The sequence below is a fragment of the Tetrahymena thermophila genome, assembly GCF_000189635.1.
Source record: "Tetrahymena thermophila SB210 genomic scaffold scf_8254590, whole genome shotgun sequence".
Taxonomy (NCBI): domain Eukaryota; phylum Ciliophora; class Oligohymenophorea; order Hymenostomatida; family Tetrahymenidae; genus Tetrahymena; species Tetrahymena thermophila.
The window spans coordinates 1-22,233 of NW_002476361.1; the positions used below are offsets into that span (position 1 = coordinate 1).

A 22,233-nucleotide genomic window follows, 5' to 3' on the forward strand; every position below is an offset into this window, starting at 1 on the left:
TCATTACAAAGTATATTTCAATCTATTGGGATTAATATAATTTAAAGCAGATGTAAGTTTTATTTAAATAAACAGAGTAATTTATTAGCAAATTAATAGCTTAAGTCAGCTTAAGTTTTAATTTGAAAACTAAGAAAGTGTTATAATTTAAGAAATATTTATCAATAACTTTGGCAATTCTTTACTCACTTAAGAAGATAATAATCTATTTGATTTTTACAATGTGCAAAACTTCTAAAATTAAAAATTAGTTATTTAAAAAGGAAGCTAAATATTTGGTACTATTTTTTATCGTAGCATTGATAAATTTTGTTTAATTAGCTAAATAGATATTTAACCATAAAGTATTATCTCATAGAATTTAATTTAACTCTATAGTATTTCAAGTTTATTCATTGATAATTTGACAGTAATTGAAGCTAATGTCAATGCAAACTTAATAAATCTTGTAGATATAAGTTATTTACATTTTTTTAGTATCACATTAGAAAAAGTTATGATGAACTAAAATTATTTATTTTATCTGAAAAATATAGATTTTTTAACCTTCTCTTAACTAAAAATTTTTCAAATATCAACAATTTTAGAGCAAAACTCTATTATCTATCTTGAACAGGCAAGTTTTTTCATAAATAATAATGAATTAAAATTAATAGATATTTAAGCAGATTTAAATACTGAAAAAAATTTACAGTTATTAGTTGTTAATGGATATTTATAAAAATTTGCAATATATCATTCAATAATATAGAATGGATCTTCTATTGATTTTGGCGGATGCTTAAAATTTATAAATAATTTTAATTCACAAATATCTACAAATTTTTTTATTTAGAACTCTACTCTCATTTAATGTAGAAGTAAATTATTTGGAGGAGCCATTTCAGGAGGATTTAATGAGGTATAAATTTAGAATTTGAATATTAGTAATTGCAGTAGTCAAATAGGCGGTGCACTTTATGTTGATTCTTAATAACAGTTAGATTTTAGAGAAATATTCTTTGAAAACAACTAAGGTTATCTTGCTGCAAATAATTTTAATCTAAATGCAATATAGATATAAATAGATGACATTTTTGAAGTAATGAGCATTAACGATACCTATAAATTATCACATATAGATCAATACTTATATCCAGGCTTACTCTATTGCATCAAATTATAAATAAAAATTGATAAAACTTGGATAAGTGAGTATAATAATACAAATTTTTTTGGGAATATGTACAATCTTTTGATCAATCCTTCTGATAATTTATTATTTGAAACACCTCCTTTTTTAAGCTAATTTTCAAACCCTTTCATCCTATGGTAGGGAAAAAATATAAATTTTAACGGAAAATAAGACATAGAGCTTGAATTACCTAAAATTAGCTTAGTTAAACCATAAAGCTTAAATTAAAAATCCTACAAAATATAAAATGGATGCCACAAAAAAGGCTTAGAAAAAGTCTTATTAAATTTAAAAAATACAAGTGAATTTTATTGTAGATACTGTGGTTCTACGAAAGCAAACTATGATGGAGATCAATGTTAGTCTTGTCAGTCATAATACTTTTCAGAATGTTATGCAAATTATTCTAATTTAAGACCATCTTATTGGAGGTCAGATTATACAGTAGATTCTTCAAATATTGAAATATGTAAGAATAATATTTAAAGTTGTGTAGGAGGTAAATTAATTTCATTTTTTAAACATTCTAAAATAAATTATTTTTTTTTAATTTTAAATGAAATTTTAATAATAAAGTTTTATTTTAAGAGTTATTTTTGAAATAAAAATATTCTAAACTTTTAATAATTTAAATAAAAGGAAATGGAGTTGGTAATGATTTATGCTATGAAGGTCATATTGGCCAATAATGCTTGTAATGTGATATCAATGGAGCATATTGGGGAGAAAGGTATACAAGCGAAGGTTTCTTTTAGTGTACAAAATGCAGTTCTATTAGCTTTAACTTTCTTAAGGTTATAATTTTAATACTGCTGCTCATTATTTATATTGCTGTTATACTATTAGCTACTTTCAAAAGACTGTAAAATGAGATATGGGCTATTTATTTATCTAAAATGGGTATTTTCTATATTGGGAAGTCATTATAATAATAATCACACGCCTCTACTTTTATGAAAATTTTAATGTTTCATTTATCAATTTTTCTGGTAGCTAACTATTTAAGTAAAATAGATATTTTATCTTCCGTTTTTACATATCAGCTGCTTTTATATAATCCCTTAAATTCATCATTTTTCTCTTTGAGTTGTTTACTTGCTGAATACAAATCAGATTCTACCAGTATTGGCTACCTTGATTTATAATATAGTTTTCTGATCCCACTAGTAATCAGTAGCTTGGTTTTATTGTTTTCAGTTATTACATATTTCTTTAAAAAGAATCTTTTTAAATAAATTGTTTATACAGCATTTCTAGCTCTAATATCAATTTTTATTATGCTTTTCTAGACTATCCTTTTAGAAAAGTGTTTATCTAGCCTTTTCTGTATAGATTTAGGTAAAGATGCATCTTATTCTCTTATAGATCTAAGTTTATAATGCGGAGTATCTTCTGAGTTTATAAAGATACAGAGCCTTAGTCTTTCTATCTTGGTTGTTTTCTTGATATGTTTTCCTGCAGCTGTATTTTATAAGTTCATTAAATCTCACAAGAGATTACATTCTGTCTCTGTTATGTTCTCATATGGATTTCTGTATATTGAATACAAAGAAAAATTCTACTTTTGGGAAATAATAAGGTTTATTTTAAAAAATATTCTGATATTACTCTATGTTTCTCTCAAGCAATATCCTTAAATAAGCACTATAATGATTTCTGTGCTTTTACTATCATATTTACTTGCCCTTAATACATATAACCCATTTAAATTGATACTTTTGAATAATGTAGAAAAGATATCTATAACAATATCTATCCTCCTATTGTAATCTTCTAACATGTATCTCCAATTTGATTAAAACGAAAAAAGCTCTATCTAAAATTTCAGAAAAGCTTTTTACCTAATCATATAAATAGTGAACTTAATATTTGTTATTTATATTCTATGGATGATCCTAACTTCTTTTATGAAAAGTATACAAATTAAATTTAAATACTTGAAATGTTGTCGTATGAAGGAAAGAGATATTTCTAAAAACTTAAGAATTAATTAAATTGTTAAAAGAGTAATAAAATGTGTTAAGCATATGAGATCGTAATAATTAAAAAGTATAATATCAAGTTAAGCTACTGATGTCTGAATTCTATCTATTTATTTTGTGTTTACATTTTATCATGTTTTTTTAATTTATCATTTTAGATTTAATCTATTATAGCTTAGTAATTGAGATAAATATTTATTTATTTATTATTTAATAGTTATTTCTATCTATATAAAATTTTATTATAAGTTTAGATTTATAATAATATAGTTTTTTTAAATTTATATTTAGCAAAAATAATAATAATTAATATATTTAATTTTGTTAGAAACATTTTACTTCCAAATTTAAAAAAGTTGTTTACAAATTACTAGATTTACTAACTAATAGTGGTTGAATTTTGAATTTGAAATTTTATATTTTTTATAAATTAGGAAATTAAGGAAGTTAGTTTTGCTTTTTAAATGACTTAAAGTTACATTTAAAAAAATTTTTTAATATTTATGTTACTACTTAATACAGAGTAAAAAATTATATTTTAATGTTTCTTACCTCCGCCAAACTCAAAATGAAAATTTAGGTGTCTAAAATAAAAAAGAAACATTTAAACCTAAGAGTAAACAAAAATTTAAATTAATGGTATTAAAAATAAAACTTTTAAACCAAAGAATTGTTTTTAGAGCAATACTAATCATTTGGTAATAGATATTTAAAAAATGTTTACTACATATTTTAATATAATGGAAGTATTACCATATTAATATAATTTAACAATCAATACAAATTATGATAAGTTTGATGGAGATTATTAGATTTAATAATAGGGTTTTGTATAAAAATGGAAATTGAGTTCAATTATAATAAATAAATTAAATAATCCTTTTTAAATATATTGAGTAAACATTTTATCAATTTATTTTTAAAAAAAATATAATACTGATCTTTCGAATAAATTAGTGAATGTATTAATTTTGTACTTTTTCATTTTTATTTATTTTATATTTTAAAATATAAATCTTTATTTTATCACATGATAGTTTAATCTTTGCTCGTTGTATTAGCAATAAATTGGTTTAATATTGCAAGAGCAACTTCTGGTTAATCCATAGGAACTTGATGGCCTGCTTGATAAACTCTCAAGAATTATAGAATTCCAGCACTTTTAATTTAGCCTGCACTCTTTCCATTGACTATGTAATCCTCAAACTAAGCACTTTGGAATTCGGTTTACTTAGTCCATTACATTTCACTTACCCAAGTCAAACCTCCACTAAATTTTATATTAAAATAAATTTTAAGAATATAAAAATTTTATATTTTTTACATATAATTGCAAATGAAATCTTAGTCTCCGCTATAAATTAAAACTTTAATTCCGCTTTCAAGAATTTAAGCAACATAGCTTGAATAGCCTACGAATATATCATTCTAAAGAGCTTTATGAACTCTAGTTGAGCATTCTTCCCAGTTTCTACCTGAGACACCCAAAGCACTCTTTACATCTTCTCTTGCAAGGAAATTGTCAAGATTAGTCATGTTGTAGCATAAAGAACCTAAGCATTATTTTCTGATATCGTAGACATTGAATTTTGGGGTTTCTCCAAATCCGGTAATATAGCCAAACCCAAGGTTGCAAGTTTAAGAAATTTATTGTAAAGGAGCATTTTTTTATATTAATTCTGAGCATTCTTTCAAAGTTGGATTTACCATAGTGCGATATTTGAAGGATGAAATTAAATTATTTTTTAATGCATATTCTCCATATGCAGGATACATTGTTTTAGGATCAACCTGATAATTTCATAAAAAATTAAAATTCATGTAAATAAAAAAGAATCTTACCTATCCATTTCCTATAGCTACACCTTACAAGTTAATTTAACGATCTTTTCTCTTTAGTAGCTCAACTGTAATGGCTGGGATATATTTGCCTGCATAAGACTCGCCTGTAATAAATAAAGGTCTTCCAATATACTATGGATTTTAATCCAAAAATCCTTTAATGAATGTATAAAAGTTTTATCCTAAAGCTGTCTCACTTGTCACTAAATCTTCAGTTTCTGCATTTGAGAAACCAGTTCCCACAGGTTAATCTATAAAGACGAGATTAGCTTAATTGTTCCAAGAGTAAGGATTGTTTGAAAGAGTCTGGTTATCATTTACAGTAAAAGGCCCATTTTCTAGGAAAAGCCCAAGTTCTGAAGAGCATCCTGGACCACCACTTAACCAGAAAACCAAGGGATCTTATGATGGATTTGCTCTAGATTCAAAATGAAAATAAAATATATCGCTAGTGTTACTTATTTGAACCAACCCTGTTGAGTAGGTTTCATTCAAGAACAAAGGATTTTGCAAGCAAAACCCTAAGGAAAGGAGAGAAAGTATTAAAAGTATTTATTTCATGATCGAATTTGATTTAAATTTAATATTAACTAATTTAATTATTTATTTTTTATTAAAAACCTTCTCTGTTATTTCAAGCTCAAAATACACATAAATAAAATATCTTGCTTGCTGGTGCTGCTATTTACACATTTTTAAATTAAAAATCTTTTATGATTTAATTTAAATAGGTAAGTAGACAGTGTATTCACGAAATTCTTTCATAATTAAAAAATATAAATTTATCTAATTATCCTTTAGGATTAAAGTATTTATCTATTACTTTTTTATTAAATTAGATCATCTAAAGATTTAATTTATACAAATAAATAGGTAATTTCAAATCTTATCAAATGAGTTATACCAAAATTGTTTGAATTTTGATGAAATTTAATCAAAGAGCAACGAAATTCAGAATTTTTATCAAAAATGAATAACTAAATTTATCAAAAGTTTCATTATTTAGTCAAAATAAAATTTATTTAATTTTGAATAGGAAATAGTAAAAATAATTGGAAATGAGTATTTTCAATCAGATAAAAGAGTTTAATCAAAATATGAAAGTATTTATTAATTATTATTAATATTTAAAACACATTCATACAATAATTTTATAATCAATCAATATTTTTAAATCTTAAAAAATTATAAATTTATATTGATAAAAGTAACAACTTTCAATCAATTTTAAGAAATAAATGAGTTGATCATATGAAGAGCAACTTAAGGTTAGTCCATTGGTACCATATGTCCAGCTTGATAAACCTTAAGGAAATTAAAATTGCCTGTTCCTTTAATTTCACCTGCACTTTTTCCTTCAACAATGTAATCACTGAATTGAGCTTTCTAGAAATCAGCTTGACCTGACCATTTCATTTTATTAGTCCAAGCAAGACCACCACTTTAGTCAAAATAAAATAAATAAATAAATAAATAAAATTATCACTTAATTTTATTAAATCACAACTTAAATTTGCATTAATTATTTTGTTCAAATAATGTTATTAGTAGTAATATAAATAATTTACATGTAATTGCAAGCGAAATCTTGATCTCCACTGTAGACCAAAACCTTGACATTATTTTGTAGGACAAAAGCAACATCGTTAGCAAGATTAACATTTTCATCATGCTAAAGTTCTTAATGAACAGCATATGAGCACTCCTACCATTCTCTTCCAGAAACACCCAAAGCTGTCTTTACGTCTTCTCTTGCAAGGAAATTGTCAACATTTGTCATATTATAACACAAAGCACCAATGCAAGGCTTTCTGATATCATAAACGTTGAATTTAGGTTTACCAAGACCAACAATAGTTTTGTAACCAATATCGCATGATAATTCAATTAAAAACAAAGGAGCTTTAATAGCAATTAAGCTTTCACAAACACTATAGGCAGGTTTTACAATAGCATAATATTACAAATCATTAATTAACTTGTTTTTGTGGGCATATTCACCATAAGCTGGTTATTAAACTTCAGGGGTAACCTATTTTACAAAATTTTATAATAAATTTAAATTATTTTTAAAAAAATTAATATAATTTTATTTAAACTAACATTTGGCATTTGAAAAAAATTATATGAATTAGAATTAATTATTTTGTATTTTAAATGTGAAAATAATATCTTCAATATATAATATCTATAAATATTTTGATTAATCAAATTATTAGCCAAGTTTTTTAATTTCTTTTTTTAAATTCTTATTATATAAAAGGAGTTTGTATTTACCCATCCATTACCAATTGCAAGACCTTACAAATTAATATCTTTATTTGCTTGTCTAACAAGTTCAGCACCAATAGCAGGAATGTAGTGACCTGCATAAGATTCACCAGTAACAAAGAGAGGTCTTCCCTTGTATTGAGGATTCTATTCTAAGAAACCTAAAACAAATTAGTAGAAATCTTCTCCAACTTCTTCTTCATTCTTAACAAGCTCACCCATGCCAGCTTTTGAAAAGCCAGTACCTACAGGCTAATCAACAAAGACAAGGTTTGCGTTATTATTCCAAGAGTAAGGATTATATTTCAGAGATAGGTCATCATTAACAGAAAAGGGGCCATTTTCAGTAAATAAAGCGAGTTCTGAAGAGCAACCAGGTCCACCTGTCAACCAAAATACTAATGGATCTTTTTGAGCATCACTTCTTGAAACAAAATGCCAGTAGAAAATATCACTAGCTTTACCAATATTTACAAGACCAGTGGTGTAAGTTTCATTCAAGAACAAGGGATTTTAAGAGCAAAAGGCTAAACCTAATACTGCTAGCAACAAAATAAATTTATTCATAATTTCAGCAGAAAAACCTATTTTTGTATGATTATTAAATTATACTTTAAAAGATATCTATTTAATATATTTTTGAATAGTTTACTTAATAATGTTTGATCACTTACCAAAAATGATCAATTATTATAAATTGAATATATGAAATAATTACACTCAATTTATATAATTGACTTACCTAAGCAAATATGAACAGCTATTTTAAAATAAAATATTATTTTTCGCTTTTACTTTTAAATCCACAAATAAATTTATGAAATTCAGGTTCGAAAACATAGAAAGGCAAAAAAATGAATGAGAAGAAAAAATATTCAAGACGCTTTTCTCAAAAAAGAAAATTATAAAAGAATTTCCATTTAATTAAATCAATTAATAAACAATTTGTAAAAAAAAGATTTGAAGGATTTTAAAAATTTTAATAATTAAAATAGAATATTAAAAATATCTCATGATTAATATTAATATGAAATTATTTTTTCCTTTAAAATGTTTTTTCTATTTATTCTTCTTTTTTTTGAATTATTTTTTAAACAAGATTGTAAATAATTGCTTTAAATAAATCTTATACACAATGTAAAAATAAATTGTACTTCAAAAATTTAATTAAATTTATTTAAAGCTTATTTCATACTTAAAATTAATTAAATGTAATTAAATGTAATTAAATGTAATTTCTCAAATTATTTTGAATATAAAATTATTTATTACGAATATAATGTTCATTTAATTATTTTAATTAATATATCTTACAATTAATTCAAATTTTAAAACCTGTTTAATCACTTGTATATAAATTTATTTTTTGCATGTATAATATTATGAAAAATATATTTTTATTTTATCTGTTTATAAACATTACAAAAAAATAATACAAGAAATAAATAGTTAAATTAATTTCAGTTTTAAAATAGTTATTGCAAAAATTACAAAATATCAAGTAAATAAATATTTTTATAACTTTCTAATTAATAATATGTACTGTCAATTAGAAATAAATTTATTAATCATTTCAAGAGCAACTTCAGGTTAGTCCATGGGAACTTAGTGACCAGCTTGATAAACTCTGAAGAATTGCAAAATACCAGCACTTTTAATTTGACCAGCACTCTTTCCGTTAATGATGTATTCTTCAAATTTAGCATTTTTGAATTCTTCTTACTTAGTCCATTCCATTTCATTTACCCATTCTAAGCCACCACTTTTATTTATTTATTTAATTAATTAATGTAACAATAAATATAAATTTTATTGTAATAAAATTACAGATAATTGCAAATAAAGTCTTAGTCTCCGCTATAAACCAAAACCTTGATTCCGTTTTCAAGAATATCAGCGACCTTATCAGCATAGCTTACAAAATAATCTCTAGAAAGAGCCTTATGTACTTCATTAGAACACTCCTACCAGGTTCTACCAGAAACACCTAAAATAGATTTTACATCATCTCTGGCAAGGAAATTATCAAGATTTGTCATATTGTAGCATAAAGAACCTTCGCATTTTTTTCTAATATCGTAGACATTAAACTTTGGAACTTCTCCAAATCCAACAATTGTTTAATAGGCTAGATTGCATGTGTTACTAATTTTAGTTAAAGAGGCGTTTCTACCTATCAAATATGAGCACGTTTTTAAAACAGGTTTAATAAAAGCATAGTATTCTAATGAAGAAATAAGTTTATTTTCATAAGCATATTGACCGTAAGCTGGATATTAAACTTTGGGGTTAACCTATTAATTTAAATGTAAATTATTAAATATTATAGTTGCTTAATTTATCATACCAATCCGTTTCCAATAGCGAGACCTTATAAATTAATATGAGGGTTATTTTTTTTTATTAATTCATAACCTATTGCAGGAATGAAGTGACCAGCATAAGATTCCCCTGTAATAAACAAAGGTCTTCCAATATATTATTGATTCTAATTTAAGAATCCCAAAAGGAAATTGTAAAAATTTTAAGCTACTTGGTCTTCGTTTGTAGATAGCTCTTCAGTACTAGCTTTAGAGAAACCAGTTCCTACAGGTTGGTCAACAAAAACAACATTTGCCTTTTCATTCCAAGAATAAGGATTGCTTGAAAGAGTCTAGTTATCATTTACGATAAAAGGACCATTTTCTAAGAAAAGTGCAAGTTCTGAAGAACAGCCAGGACCACCACTAAGCCAGAAAACAATAGGATCGGTTGCTGGATTAGATCTAGACTCAAAATGCCAGTAGAAAATATCACTAGATTTTTGAATATTTACAAATCCCGTAGTGTATGTTTCATTAAGGAATAAAGGATTTTAAGTACAAGTACCAAAGGTAAACAGACTCAACAATAATAATAAAGTAATTCTCATTTTTTATTTATAGTATTTTCAATAAATTTTTCTATTTGTTTATTTAATTATAAAATTTGTGGGTTATTTAGTTAAAATTTTATATTAAAAAATAGGCTTTTAAGATTTTTTGATAATATCAATAAATATACCTTATTTAACCTAGTTGTTCTTTTATAAGATTTCCCTTGATTATATTTAAATTCTTTTACATAAATTGGCATTACAAATAAATAAATTTAACTTTTTACAAGAATTTATAAGATTTAATTAATCTAATTAATTATTTCACATGCATTTATTTTAATTTGTATTTTTTATTTATGACATTATATGTCAAGTTAAATTATTTTTTAAGTAATTATAAAGAAGTTAATTGCTTTATTTAAATATCAACTAACTCAATTTTACTTATTAAATATATTAATATGTATTTTATGAAATTACTTATTTTATTATTATGATCATTGATAAGATTAAAAATAATTTTTAATACATAAATGAATTAATATTCTATTCAAATCCTGTTATGTATGTTTCATTCAGAAACAAAGAATTTTAAGTAAAAAAACCCAAGGCAAGTAAACTTAATATTAAAATTGCTTTTCTCATATCAAACAAATTTCTTATCTGATTTTTAAATAATTTATTTAATTAATAAATTATAAATTTTTTAATTATTTGGCGAAGGTTTTAAACAAAAAATATTTCAATAACCTTAGAGAATGTAATTATTAAATAATTATTGTTTTTAAAATCCTTATTTAGATAGAATGTAAATAGGTGAGCCAAAATATAAAATTTAATTTAGAATTTATGCATAAATAAATGCTAAGATATCTAGATGCTTTAAAATAATTATAAATCTCATTTTTATTAATTTCAAAATGATTTTAAATCTAACCATATCATAAATGCTCAATATTTTTTTCTCTTATCTAATATAAAATATATTACTTTTAATTTTGAGAATGAATATTTATCATTTTACAATTCCTATTGCAATTGAAAATGAAATGAGTAAAAAAATATAAGTTTTCATTATTTTAGAAATTTATTTTCTCAAATTCAATTTGAGAAAAAATTACAAACTTTTAATTTCTCAAAACTATAATATTGTGATTATAATAATTAAAAAGAATATTATAAATACTATCTGCATATTTATAGAAATTTATTATCTTATTCTGTAGGTGATTTAATTTAATCTCAACAATATTATTAGAATAAAAAAAACAAACATTATGTATGATATTAGCAAAAATTATTTTACTAAAATTTACAAGTGAAGAAATGTCTGATTAAATAAAATTAATATCAAAAATAATTTTATTTTAAAACATATTATAAATTTATTTCCATTACTGTAATAATTTATGATAAAACAATTAAGTTTTTGTCAGAGCTAATTATGAGGGAGGATTGTAATAAATTTAAAAAGGTCTCTTGACAAGATTATTTCATTTTAAATATAATCAAAACATTTTCCATTTTATCAAATTCAACTTATTTATTTGTGCAAAAATTAGTTTTTTAAATATTTTCAAAAAAATTCCTATTTTTTTATTGCTCTTGTCACTTGCTATCAGATGATTGATAAGCTATTTTAAAAGTACCAAATGTTTTACTTTAATAATACATAAAAAAATGAATAAATTATTTTTAACTAAAATTAGAGAACAATTTATTACTAATAAAGAATAAGTTAACTTTTTCATTTTATAAATCTGATATTTGAAATATTTTATACTAAGTCACAATCAAACACATGTTTTATAATGGTAATTAAAGGTAATGGTTGTTAAATTTATAAATCAGCACCTTTTTTTTAATAAAAAATAACCAAAATTTGTGATCGATAGTAATAGTTGTAAAATTTTTATTTTTAGCTATTGATTAAAAATATTACTTTTTATCCTTTTGAAATGTTAAAATTTTAATATGAATATTTGATTAATATTTTTCTAAATGTAAGTGATAAATTTTTAAGATAATAAATATAAGTGGACAAAATTTATCAATTATTAAATTAAAAAATAAAATAGGAAAAATAAGATTTTATTGAACAGAAATGCTAAATAATATGAAAGATAAAATAAAGTAATTCGAAATTCCTTATTAAATATCTTATGAGGATGCTCTAAATTACTAAATTTGTAAAGAGACTGATAAAGAGTATTTAGAATGTGCTAATAATTTTTATAGAAATATTTTTGAAAAAATAAATGAGAATATGACATCATATCATTTTTTTGATAGCTTAAAGTTTGGTGCTAGTGAAATCAATCATAATACAGGTTTGCTTATAAGAAAAGATTGTACATCATATCTAGGTAAAATAATAAAAAAATTAGGAGTTAATGTAGGAGCTAAAAAATGTAGGTTGGAAAACTTTAAATATGAACAATAAAAATTAAGAAAACTACGAGAGTCTAATAATTAAGATGACACAGTAGAAGAGCGATATAAAAACTTAGAATTAAGAGTAATTAAGCGCATAAACTCAAATAAATTTAGTTCTACTAAAAATTGCTATGACTTTATTTTACTTCACTTTTTGTCACATGAAAAATTAAAATTAATAGAAAAAATGAATAATTCTGACATTAAAAATAAAGCATAATAACAAGAAAAAAAATCTAATCAAATTATGCTTACGAGGTATTTTAAGTATGAAAAATAAAAGGTAAGCTAGATACCAGATTAAAAGTAGATATTATGTGACATTAAAGCTAATAATATTGAGGTAATTAAAATTAAAGAGAACTTACAATAAGAATTATCTCAATAGTAAACTTAATCATAGAAATTTTTCATAGCAAATGAGTTAAAAAACTATGAATTTCAATAAAATAAGCCTAAAAAATAGAATTTAAACACCTATAAAATATAAGATGAAATAATACCTTAAATAAGGAATTAGTTAATATAAAATCAGGAGCAAGAAGAAGAAAAAGCATAATATTAAGAAGAAAAATATGATCAAAAAGAATAGTAAGAAGAAGAAGATTATTAATAAACATAATACTTGGAGGAATATTAATAAACATAATACTAAGAAGAATAAAATGAATAAAAATAAGTAGAGGAAGAATATTAAGAAACTTAATACTTGGAGGATTAACAAACATAATAAGAAGAAGAGTAATGTTAAGAAAAGTAATGCTCAAAAGAATAAAAAGAACAAAGATGCTAAGAAGAAAATATCGTATGCGATGAAATAAATAGTAATACTATGCTTGAGGAGGAAATTAAAAGTTTAATTTATGATCTTTAACAAAGCTAATAATAATCACAGTAATTACTTGAATTAGATAAAAATGTATTTAGAAAAGATGAAACACTCTTAGAAATTATTCAACGAAAAAATAGTTAATAAGATTTGAATAATAATTAGTAATAGTTCAGTATTAAAAATTAGCATCATTCACTTTTAGATAATTCAAAAAAATTTTAATGCGAGAGCAATAACTAGCCAGTTAATATGTCAAATCAAATCAAATAAGAATATAAAGATTAAAAACCAAAAGATGATTAATTCACAAGTCATAAAGAAAAGCTTGAAAATTAAATCAAAGATTTAAAATATTAACTTTTAAAGACAAAATTATAAATAGCACAGCAATAAATGAAAATGTTTTTTACATAATACCCTGACTATATCCCTTAAGATAGTCAAAGCCAATAGGATCTTTGTTATTATTAATGAGTGATAAATAAATAAATTTATTTTTAAGAATGCTTTTATTTTTTATAATTTAAAAATTTTTTCTATATATTTAGAAATGATATACAGTATTACAAAAAAAATTTAATACATTTTATTTATAATCCTTAATAAGAATTATTCTTAAAAATTAACAAAATCAATAATAATTCTCTTAATTATTTTTTTAAAAATAATACTTTTTAAATATTTAACAAATAAATATTAAAAGATGCATGCAAAAAAAACAAACAAACAAACAAACAAAAATAAAATAAATAAATTTGTCTTTTGTTTAATTTTATTTTTTATAGAAATAATTTTATTTTTTAGTTCGGATATATATTTAATTTAAGAAACCAAAGAATTTCAAACTTGTTAATTAAAAACGTTTTTATCATTTTAAATCGCGCTTTAATTTAAATAATTTAAATTATTATTTGTTTAATCAAATATTTTCTCATAATTTTTTTAAAATAAAAAATTTAATAATTGGATTAAACAATTTTTTGATAGCTTTTTAGGAAAATTTATAAAAATTAAGATTCAAGCTTTAATTTTCATTTAATTAATAAGTTGAAAAGAATTAAAAGCCTTCTTTATACATCAAAATATTATTATGATATATAAATAAAGATGAAACTAACAACAATTGTTAAATCAAAATAAAATATCAAATAAGGGCAAAAAAATTGTATATCTGTTAAAGGAATAGTAAAATAGCTTTAACTTGAAATAACGAGAATAGAATGAGATTAAATAAGTTACCATCTTTTCTTTTTTAAAGGACAAAATTGTTCGTAATTTATTAAGAATATAAAGACAAGCGTATATCAAATATATATAATTCTTAGTTCATGAAGGGAATTAATAAATATAATAAAAATTAAATTAATTAAATAAATAAATAAAAATAATCGAATAAGAAAATGGATTGCAATTCTCAGGAAAAAGTAAAATATTTTTAGATTGATTACAAATTGTCTAAAGGTGACAATTACAAAGTGAAAGATGGTATGAATTTGAAAACAGAATTTTTTGAAAAAATGAATGATTTTTATGACAGCTTGTTTGAAAGAATCTTAGAGACTTTACCATCCTTTAAATTGTTTAATGACTATAATTTTGATTTAAATGAGATCAGTCACAATACTTGCTTGCTAATTGGAAAGGATTGCAATTGGGACGTGTGTTAAATATTCCATAAAATAGGGTTTTAAAGGTTGGCAAGAAGGGTCTTATTACCAGACATAAGATGTAACTAAGCAAAAGTAGGGAATCAATTAAATAGAGATTCAGAAGAATTTAAAAAATTATAAAATTTTGTGTTAAGAATAGTAGGATAATATGATCAAGATCATGTACTATCTACTAAAAAATATGGCGAGTTTATTTTACTTCACTTTTTGTCAGTATAAGAATTAAAAAAAGTCAAGTATGAACAACCAGAAACCATATATAACTATTTATAGCCTTAAAAATCGAATAAAGATACAAAATCAGATTAAAAGTTAAATAATAACATAAAGTAGTCTCACAACTTCTAAATGATATCAGACTAGTAATCTCAGTAAGAGCTTTAATCCTTATGTGCTTCAGATTTCAATAAAAATAAATCGATAGACTAAAAAAGCATTCTTGAAAAAATCAACTCTGCTCCAAGCGGTTAATTTAAAAATGAGAAACCATTTAATTTAGCAAATGAAAATAACTGTAATAATCAAATGGAATTAGAATAAATTGATGATTTTGACGACAGATAAACATGTTCTGATAATGATATATACCAGATAGACAGAGGAGATTACTATTAATTTACTACAAATTAAAAAAGAAATAATGAAAACTATATTTTCTAATAGTAAGAGAAAAGTAATTAAGAAAAGTTAATTAGAGATAATTTTAGCCTAAAAAACACCTCTTTAAATCAAATTTAAATAGAAAATAATAATTAATAGATTAATCTAAGATCTAATAATAATCAAGCATAATTAAACAAAGAATTAAAAAGCGCTAAAGATGTTTCAATCTCTAATTAAAGTTCACTAATTTAAGAAAATCAAAAATAAAATCCACTAAATTTTCAATAATAGTAAAGTGATACTTTATAAGAAGATTTAGAATTAAATGTACTTGAAAAAGAATTTAAAAGGTGCAAAGAGGAATATTTAGATTCAAAGAAGGAAAAAAAAGATATAGAGTATAAAGCAATTTTAAAGAAAGTCAAGTTCTTTTAAAATGGGCTTAAGTTAGCAAAATTAGAATAGGAGAAGTTTTTAAAATAAAACCCAGACTACAATGTTCCATAAAAGCAGAATTAGCAACAATCTAAAGGATATTTATTTATTGAGTGATCCATAAAATACTAATAAGAATAAAAATTAATAACTAATTGAGAAAATATTCACATAGTAACTAAATTTAATACTCAACAAGAAAATATATTTTATTTTTTTAAATAATTAATTTACTTTTATTTCTTTGTCTTTTCTTTTTAGAAATTTGTCTCCTTTTTACATTAAAATACTTTATTTTATAATAAATAACACTTTGTTTTACAATTCTATTATCTGAAATTTTAATTTACTATTTATCCACGCAAAATTTAGATATCTACTTATCAATTAGATTAAAGATATTGAAAAATAATTAATTAAAAACGTCATTTTATCTTTTGCCAATAAAATCTTTTTAATTTTTTTAGTACAATATTTTTAATCTATACTTATAATTATTTAGCTTGCAGTTAACCAATCAATTGGTTAATTAAAAAACCAACACTTTCTAAATTTATTTTTCTTTCTATATTTTCAATTGAAATATTAACGAATATATGGATATTTATGAAAATATTTAATCAATTTAATTTATTCTTTCTATTAAATTATGCGGTTAGAGATAAACTTTTCAGATGATAAATTTTAATTAATTTAATTAATTGAAATTAATTTGAAAAAAAGTAAAAAAGTTTCTGTTAAAAAAATGGAAGGTAATACAAAACAAAAAGTAAAGTATTTCTAAATTTCTTATCCGCTATCTTAATAAGATATTAGGTATTACCCAATTAATTAGGAAAAAGATAAAGAGTTTCTTGAAAATACTAATACTTTTTACAGATATTAATTTGAAAAAATAAGTGAGAATAGGGAGTAATATCACTTATTTTAAGACTTTATATTTGATACTAAAGAAATTGAGCATAACACATGTTTGCTATTAGGAACAGAATTCACATCATACTTGGCTAAAATTATTGAACAGCTAGGATTTGATAGGAGATATTCCAATATGAAATTAGAGGATTTTAGATACTATCAAGCAAAAGCACGCAAACCACGTGAGTCAAGCAATTAGGAAAAAACAGTAGCACAGTAATGCGAAAATTTAGAATTGAGAATCATAAAAACTAAAGAATAAAACAAATAAAACTTGGCTAAAAACAATATTGATTTTATTTTACTTCATTTTTTGTCACGCGAAGAGTTAAAAAAAATGGAAAAAAAAAATAATGATAAAGAGAAAAATAAAAATGAGCAAAATGAAAATAAACTTACAAATTACTTTCGATAAAAATAAAAGATAAATTAAATAATAGATTAAAAGCCTTTTCCATGTGACTCAAACACTACCGTATAGAATGAAATTTATAATAACTAGATATTATAATAGTAGTTGCCATAATAAATAGGTTAACAAGAACCTTAACATTAGTCTGAAATATATATAAAAAATTAGCAGATAGATTAAACGTCCATTTCACACGACTTTAACACAGTTAAATTGAATGAAATTTAAAATAAACAAATCTAGCAATTACCACAAGAGATAAATTAACATGTGCAATTATCCTTCTCTGGTTTAATAAAAAATCAAGGCTTAAAATAAAATGAACAAAATAAATTAGTAGAAAACAATATCGAAAACTAAAATTAATAGACAAAACTGAGTGACTTAGAAATTTAATACAAAAAAAAATTCTAATAAGAAATCATCTTTGATTAAAGTCATCAACTTGAAGACGAAATAAAGGCTTTGAAAAGCGATCTTTAAAAAAGCTAAATATAATCATAATAATTATTTGAAGAAAATGAAAAAATATCTGCAAACGCTAACGATGATAAACTATTTGATATTATACAAAAGAAAAATAATTAATAGGATTTTTGTCAAATTTAGTAATAGCTTAATATTCAAAATCAGAATAACTCGTAATTTAATAATTTTAACTCCGACAACTATAACTAATTTATTAATAGAGCAAATTAAATTAATTAAGAGTAATCTTAGTATAACCAACAAAGCAATTGCAATTTTAATTATTATTAAAGTTTGGAAAAGCAAATAAAAGACCTCAAATATTAAGTTTGCAAAATATAACTAGAAAATGCTTAATAAAAAATGAAAATGTTTTTCACACTTTATCCAGATTATATTCCTGAATAAAATTTAAGCCAACAAAATAATTTATATTATAAATGAACTATTGATGAAATTATTACTTAATTATTTTATTTTATTTTTTAATTTTGTTAAAAATAATTTATGAAAATTACTTTTTTTTTTTAGCTAAATTATTTACATTTTTGTCGAAAGAAAATTTATTTTCTAACAGATATATTTTTATTTGTATATTTCAATATTAAATTAATTAGCATTTTTCTTAAATTTTAAGTAAATTTTAATAGCTCAATAATTTTTAGTAAAATATGTTAAATATGCTGTTTAAATCTATTTAATAAAAAGCAATAAAAAATAAAAATCCATTTTATCAAAATATTTCAATATTTTTTATTTTACACTGATTTAAATTAACTCCGTATGATGTGTGACTCTTAGTTATGATCACTGTATTTATTTCGAAATTTTGGCACTTATTAAATTTTTTGAACTTCTATTTGTACATAGACTTGAAAAAATATATAACCTAGGTTACTATATATATATATATATATATGATATACTTTAATTATACATAAAATAAATAAATTAATTATTTTCAATTATAATTAAGGAACAATTAAATACTAGAAAATAATAATCTAATTTTCCCAATTTTAGATTAGAAATTATTTAAAGAAAAAATAGTTTTTAAATTTTAATAAAAATTAGTAATAGTTGAGTATTAAAAATTATCTTCACTCAATTTAAAGTTAATTAAAATAATTTTTAATGTGAGAGCAATAACTAACTAACCAATAAATTAGTAAATGAAATAAGAATATGAAGATTAAAAACCAAAAGGTACTTAATTTACAAATCACAAAGAAAAGCTTGAAAAGAAAATCTATCATCTAAAATAAAAATTTTTAAAGCAAGGTTATAAGTAGAGCATTAATAAATGAAAATATTTTTTACATAGTATCCTGAATATATCCCTTAAGAAAATCAAAACCAATATGATCATTATTATCACTAATAAATGTATATGATGATTACATTTATTTTAAGAATGCTTTTTTTTATAATTTAAAAATGTTTTTTAATGCTAAAATTATTTTTGGAAATTATTTATTATTAATTAAATTAATTTAATACATTTTATTTCCAAACTTTAATAAAAAATAGAAATATTAACTAAAATAATAATAATTTGCATAATTATTATATAAAGAATTATATATTTTAAATATTTTAACTGATAAATGTTAAATGATTTATTCCAAACAAACAAAGTTTGTACTTTTGTTTAATTATTATTTTAATTTATTTATATTGAAATAAATTTATTTAAAAGTTTGGATTTAAAATTTTAAGAAGTCAAAGAAGATTAAATTTTTTAATTAAAAATGTTGTTTGTTATCTTTTTAAATCGCGCTTTAATTTGAATAATTTAAATTATCATTTTTTTAAACAAATATTTTCTCATAATTTTTTTTGAAATAAAAATTTAATAATTGGATTAAACAATTTTTTGATAGTTTTTTGGGAAATTTATAAAAAATAAAGATTCAAGTTTTAATTAATTTAAACCACAAAGAGGATAAGAATAAAAGGCATATAGAGCAATTTGCTAATATGATATATAAGTAACTATTAAACTAAGAATAAAGGGTAAAATCAAATTAAAGTTAAAAAAGTTTATGCTAAAGGAGTTAGTAAAATTAAAATAGAATTTAAATAACGAGAAAAGAATGAGATTAAACAAGCAATCATATTTCATTTTAAAAAGACAAAACATTCATACTTTATTAAGATTATGAAGAAAAGCAAGCATTTATATAATATATATAAAGCTTAATTCGCAAAGGCAATTAATATAATAAATAAATTAATTAAATAAAACTAATTGAATAAAAAAATGGAAAGCAATTCTAAGGAAAAAATAAAATATTTTTAGATCGAATACCAATTGTTCTTAGAAGACAATTACAGTGTAACTAAAGATATTGATTTGGAAACAGAATTTTTTTAAAACATGAACAAATTTTATGTCAGCGAGTTTGGAAAAATCTTAGAGAAATTGCCATCCTATGAATTGTTTTAGGACTACAATTTCGATTTAGATACGATCAGTCACAATACATGTTTTTTAATTGGAAGGAATTGCAAAAAATGGGACAATGCTGAAATATTCAATGAAATAGGGTTTGAAAGATTAGCAAAAAAGATCTCTTTAAATGACATAAGATGCAACTAAGCAAGAATAGGTAATCAATTAAATAAAGATTCAGCCAAATATAAAAAATTAAAAAATTTCAAACTAAGGATAATAAGATAATATGATAAAGATAATAAAAAATCTACCAAAAAATACGGCGATTTTATTTTACTTCACTTTTTATCATTGTAAGAATTTAAAAAAGCCAAGAGTTACCATTCATCTCAAAAAAAAACCATAGATAACTACTTATAACCTTAAAAAGTGTAGAAAGAAGCAAAATCAGATAAAAATTTAGATAATGACATATAATAGTCCCATAATTTCTAAATGATATCAAACTAGTAATCTCAGTTAGACTTAAATATCTCAGGTTTCAATAAAAATATTTCAATAAACTAAAAAAGCTCTATTGAAAAAATCAACTGTACTCTTAGCGATTAAAATAAAAATGAGAAACCTTTTAATTAATTAAATGGTAATAATCTTAATAATTAAATGGAATTAGAATAAATTGATGACTTTAAAAGAGAAACATGTTCTGGTGATGGAATATATCAAACAGAAAGTGGAGATTACTATTAACTTTAGACAAATCAAAAAAGAAATTAAGAAATTCATCTTTTCAAATAGGAAATGAAAAGCAGTTAAGAAAAGTTATTCAGAGATAATTTGAGATTACAAAACACCTCTTAGAATCAAATTTTAACAGAAAATTTTAATAAAAAGATTAATCTTAAATCTAATAATAATTAAGCATAACTGAGGAAAGAATAAGAAAGCATTAAAGATATTTCAATCTCTAATTAAAATATATAAATGTATGATAGTAACAAATATAAACCACTAAGCTTTCAGTAATAATAAAATGATACTTTATAAAAAAAATTAGAATTAAATGAAGTTGAAAAAAAATTTAAAAGATCGAAAGAAGAATATATAGATTCAGAGAAGGAAAAAATAGATACAGAGTATAAAGTAATTTTAAAGAAAGTGAAGTGCTTTGAAAACGGGCTTTAATTAGCAAAACTAGAATTGGAGACATTTTTTAATTAAAACCCAGGCTATAATGTTAAAAATATGCAAAATTAACAATCCAAAATCTATTAGATAGATGATTGATTGATTAATTAAATATTAATAAGAATATAAATTAATAATTACATCAGAAAATATTCAAATAATAACTAAATTTAATAGTCACATAAGAAAATAAATGTTTTTAAAAAAATAATTTATTTTTTTTTCTTTCTTTGCCTTTTCTTCTACTAGAAATTTGTCTCTTTTTTTATATTAAAATACTTTTGTAATTCGATTATCTGAAATTCATATTTGTTATAGATACACGCAAACATTTGACATTAATTTTTCGCGCAAACATTAGACATTATTTTTCAACTCAAAGATTAGAAATCACCTAAATCAATTAACTTGATCAAAGAGATGGAAAAATTATTTAATTAAAAATTTCATTTTATCCTTTGTAAATAAAATAATTTTAATTTTTTTAGAGGAATATTTTTAATCTATACTTATAAATTTTTAGCTTAAAGTTAATCAATAATTGATTGGTTTTTCTCTCAACTAATTAAAAAGCATGCATGTAATCACCTTTCTAATTAATTTTTCATATTAAATATATTTTCAATAATATAAATTGAACTATGAACATACATATCTATGAAAATATTTAATTTATTATTTTTATACTGTTAGAGATAAACTTTTTCATAATGTGAATTTTAATTTATAATAAAAAAAAATTAATTA

The 22,233-nt window shown here is 22.0% G+C and overlaps 9 protein-coding genes across 9 annotated transcripts; 5 read left to right on the forward strand and 4 right to left on the reverse strand. All coding sequences in view use genetic code 6, as the record gives it.

Annotated features, from left to right (window-relative positions):
* Positions 1-1,222: 1,222 nt before the first annotated feature.
* On the forward strand, positions 1,223-2,131 carry TTHERM_00249530 (hypothetical protein; the record flags this gene model as incomplete). The annotated part of the gene is made up of 3 exons (XM_001019003.4): positions 1,223-1,673; positions 1,814-1,968; positions 2,021-2,131. The coding sequence occupies 3 exons, from the start codon at positions 1,223-1,225 to the stop codon at positions 2,129-2,131; spliced, it is 717 nt and encodes a 238-aa protein (XP_001019003.4).
* Positions 2,132-2,213: 82 nt separating this feature from the next.
* TTHERM_000249539 (hypothetical protein) lies at positions 2,214-2,654 on the reverse strand (the record flags this gene model as incomplete). The annotated part of the gene is made up of 1 exon (XM_012798371.1): positions 2,214-2,654. The coding sequence occupies one exon, from the start codon at positions 2,652-2,654 to the stop codon at positions 2,214-2,216; it is 441 nt and encodes a 146-aa protein (XP_012653825.1).
* Positions 2,655-4,182: 1,528 nt separating this feature from the next.
* TTHERM_00249550 (serine carboxypeptidase family protein) lies at positions 4,183-5,559 on the reverse strand (the record flags this gene model as incomplete). Its single annotated transcript, XM_001019005.2, has 3 exons — positions 4,183-4,426; positions 4,481-4,947; positions 4,999-5,559. 3 exons carry the CDS (start codon positions 5,557-5,559, stop codon positions 4,183-4,185), a joined length of 1,272 nt encoding a protein of 423 aa, XP_001019005.2.
* Positions 5,560-6,219: 660 nt separating this feature from the next.
* On the reverse strand, positions 6,220-7,836 carry TTHERM_00249560 (serine carboxypeptidase family protein; the record flags this gene model as incomplete). Its single annotated transcript, XM_001019006.3, has 3 exons — positions 6,220-6,439; positions 6,567-7,030; positions 7,276-7,836. The coding sequence occupies 3 exons, from the start codon at positions 7,834-7,836 to the stop codon at positions 6,220-6,222; spliced, it is 1,245 nt and encodes a 414-aa protein (XP_001019006.1).
* A 978-nt stretch (positions 7,837-8,814) lies between these two features.
* Positions 8,815-10,180, reverse strand: TTHERM_00249570 (serine carboxypeptidase family protein; the record flags this gene model as incomplete). The annotated part of the gene is made up of 3 exons (XM_001019007.1): positions 8,815-9,031; positions 9,097-9,563; positions 9,617-10,180. The coding sequence occupies 3 exons, from the start codon at positions 10,178-10,180 to the stop codon at positions 8,815-8,817; spliced, it is 1,248 nt and encodes a 415-aa protein (XP_001019007.1).
* Positions 10,181-12,230: 2,050 nt separating this feature from the next.
* TTHERM_00249580 (hypothetical protein) lies at positions 12,231-13,868 on the forward strand (the record flags this gene model as incomplete). Its single annotated transcript, XM_001019008.2, has 1 exon — positions 12,231-13,868. The coding sequence occupies one exon, from the start codon at positions 12,231-12,233 to the stop codon at positions 13,866-13,868; it is 1,638 nt and encodes a 545-aa protein (XP_001019008.2).
* A 905-nt stretch (positions 13,869-14,773) lies between these two features.
* Positions 14,774-16,219, forward strand: TTHERM_00249590 (hypothetical protein; the record flags this gene model as incomplete). Its single annotated transcript, XM_001019009.2, has 1 exon — positions 14,774-16,219. The coding sequence occupies exon 1, from the start codon at positions 14,795-14,797 to the stop codon at positions 16,217-16,219; it is 1,425 nt and encodes a 474-aa protein (XP_001019009.2). The 5' UTR covers positions 14,774-14,794.
* A 493-nt stretch (positions 16,220-16,712) lies between these two features.
* On the forward strand, positions 16,713-18,344 carry TTHERM_00249600 (hypothetical protein; the record flags this gene model as incomplete). Its single annotated transcript, XM_001019010.4, has 1 exon — positions 16,713-18,344. Exon 1 carries the CDS (start codon positions 16,752-16,754, stop codon positions 18,342-18,344), a length of 1,593 nt encoding a protein of 530 aa, XP_001019010.4. The 5' UTR covers positions 16,713-16,751.
* A 1,698-nt stretch (positions 18,345-20,042) lies between these two features.
* TTHERM_00249620 (hypothetical protein) lies at positions 20,043-21,911 on the forward strand. The gene has a single exon (XM_001019012.2). It carries the CDS (start codon positions 20,062-20,064, stop codon positions 21,583-21,585), a length of 1,524 nt encoding a protein of 507 aa, XP_001019012.2. The 5' UTR covers positions 20,043-20,061; the 3' UTR covers positions 21,586-21,911.
* Positions 21,912-22,233: the final 322 nt, after the last annotated feature.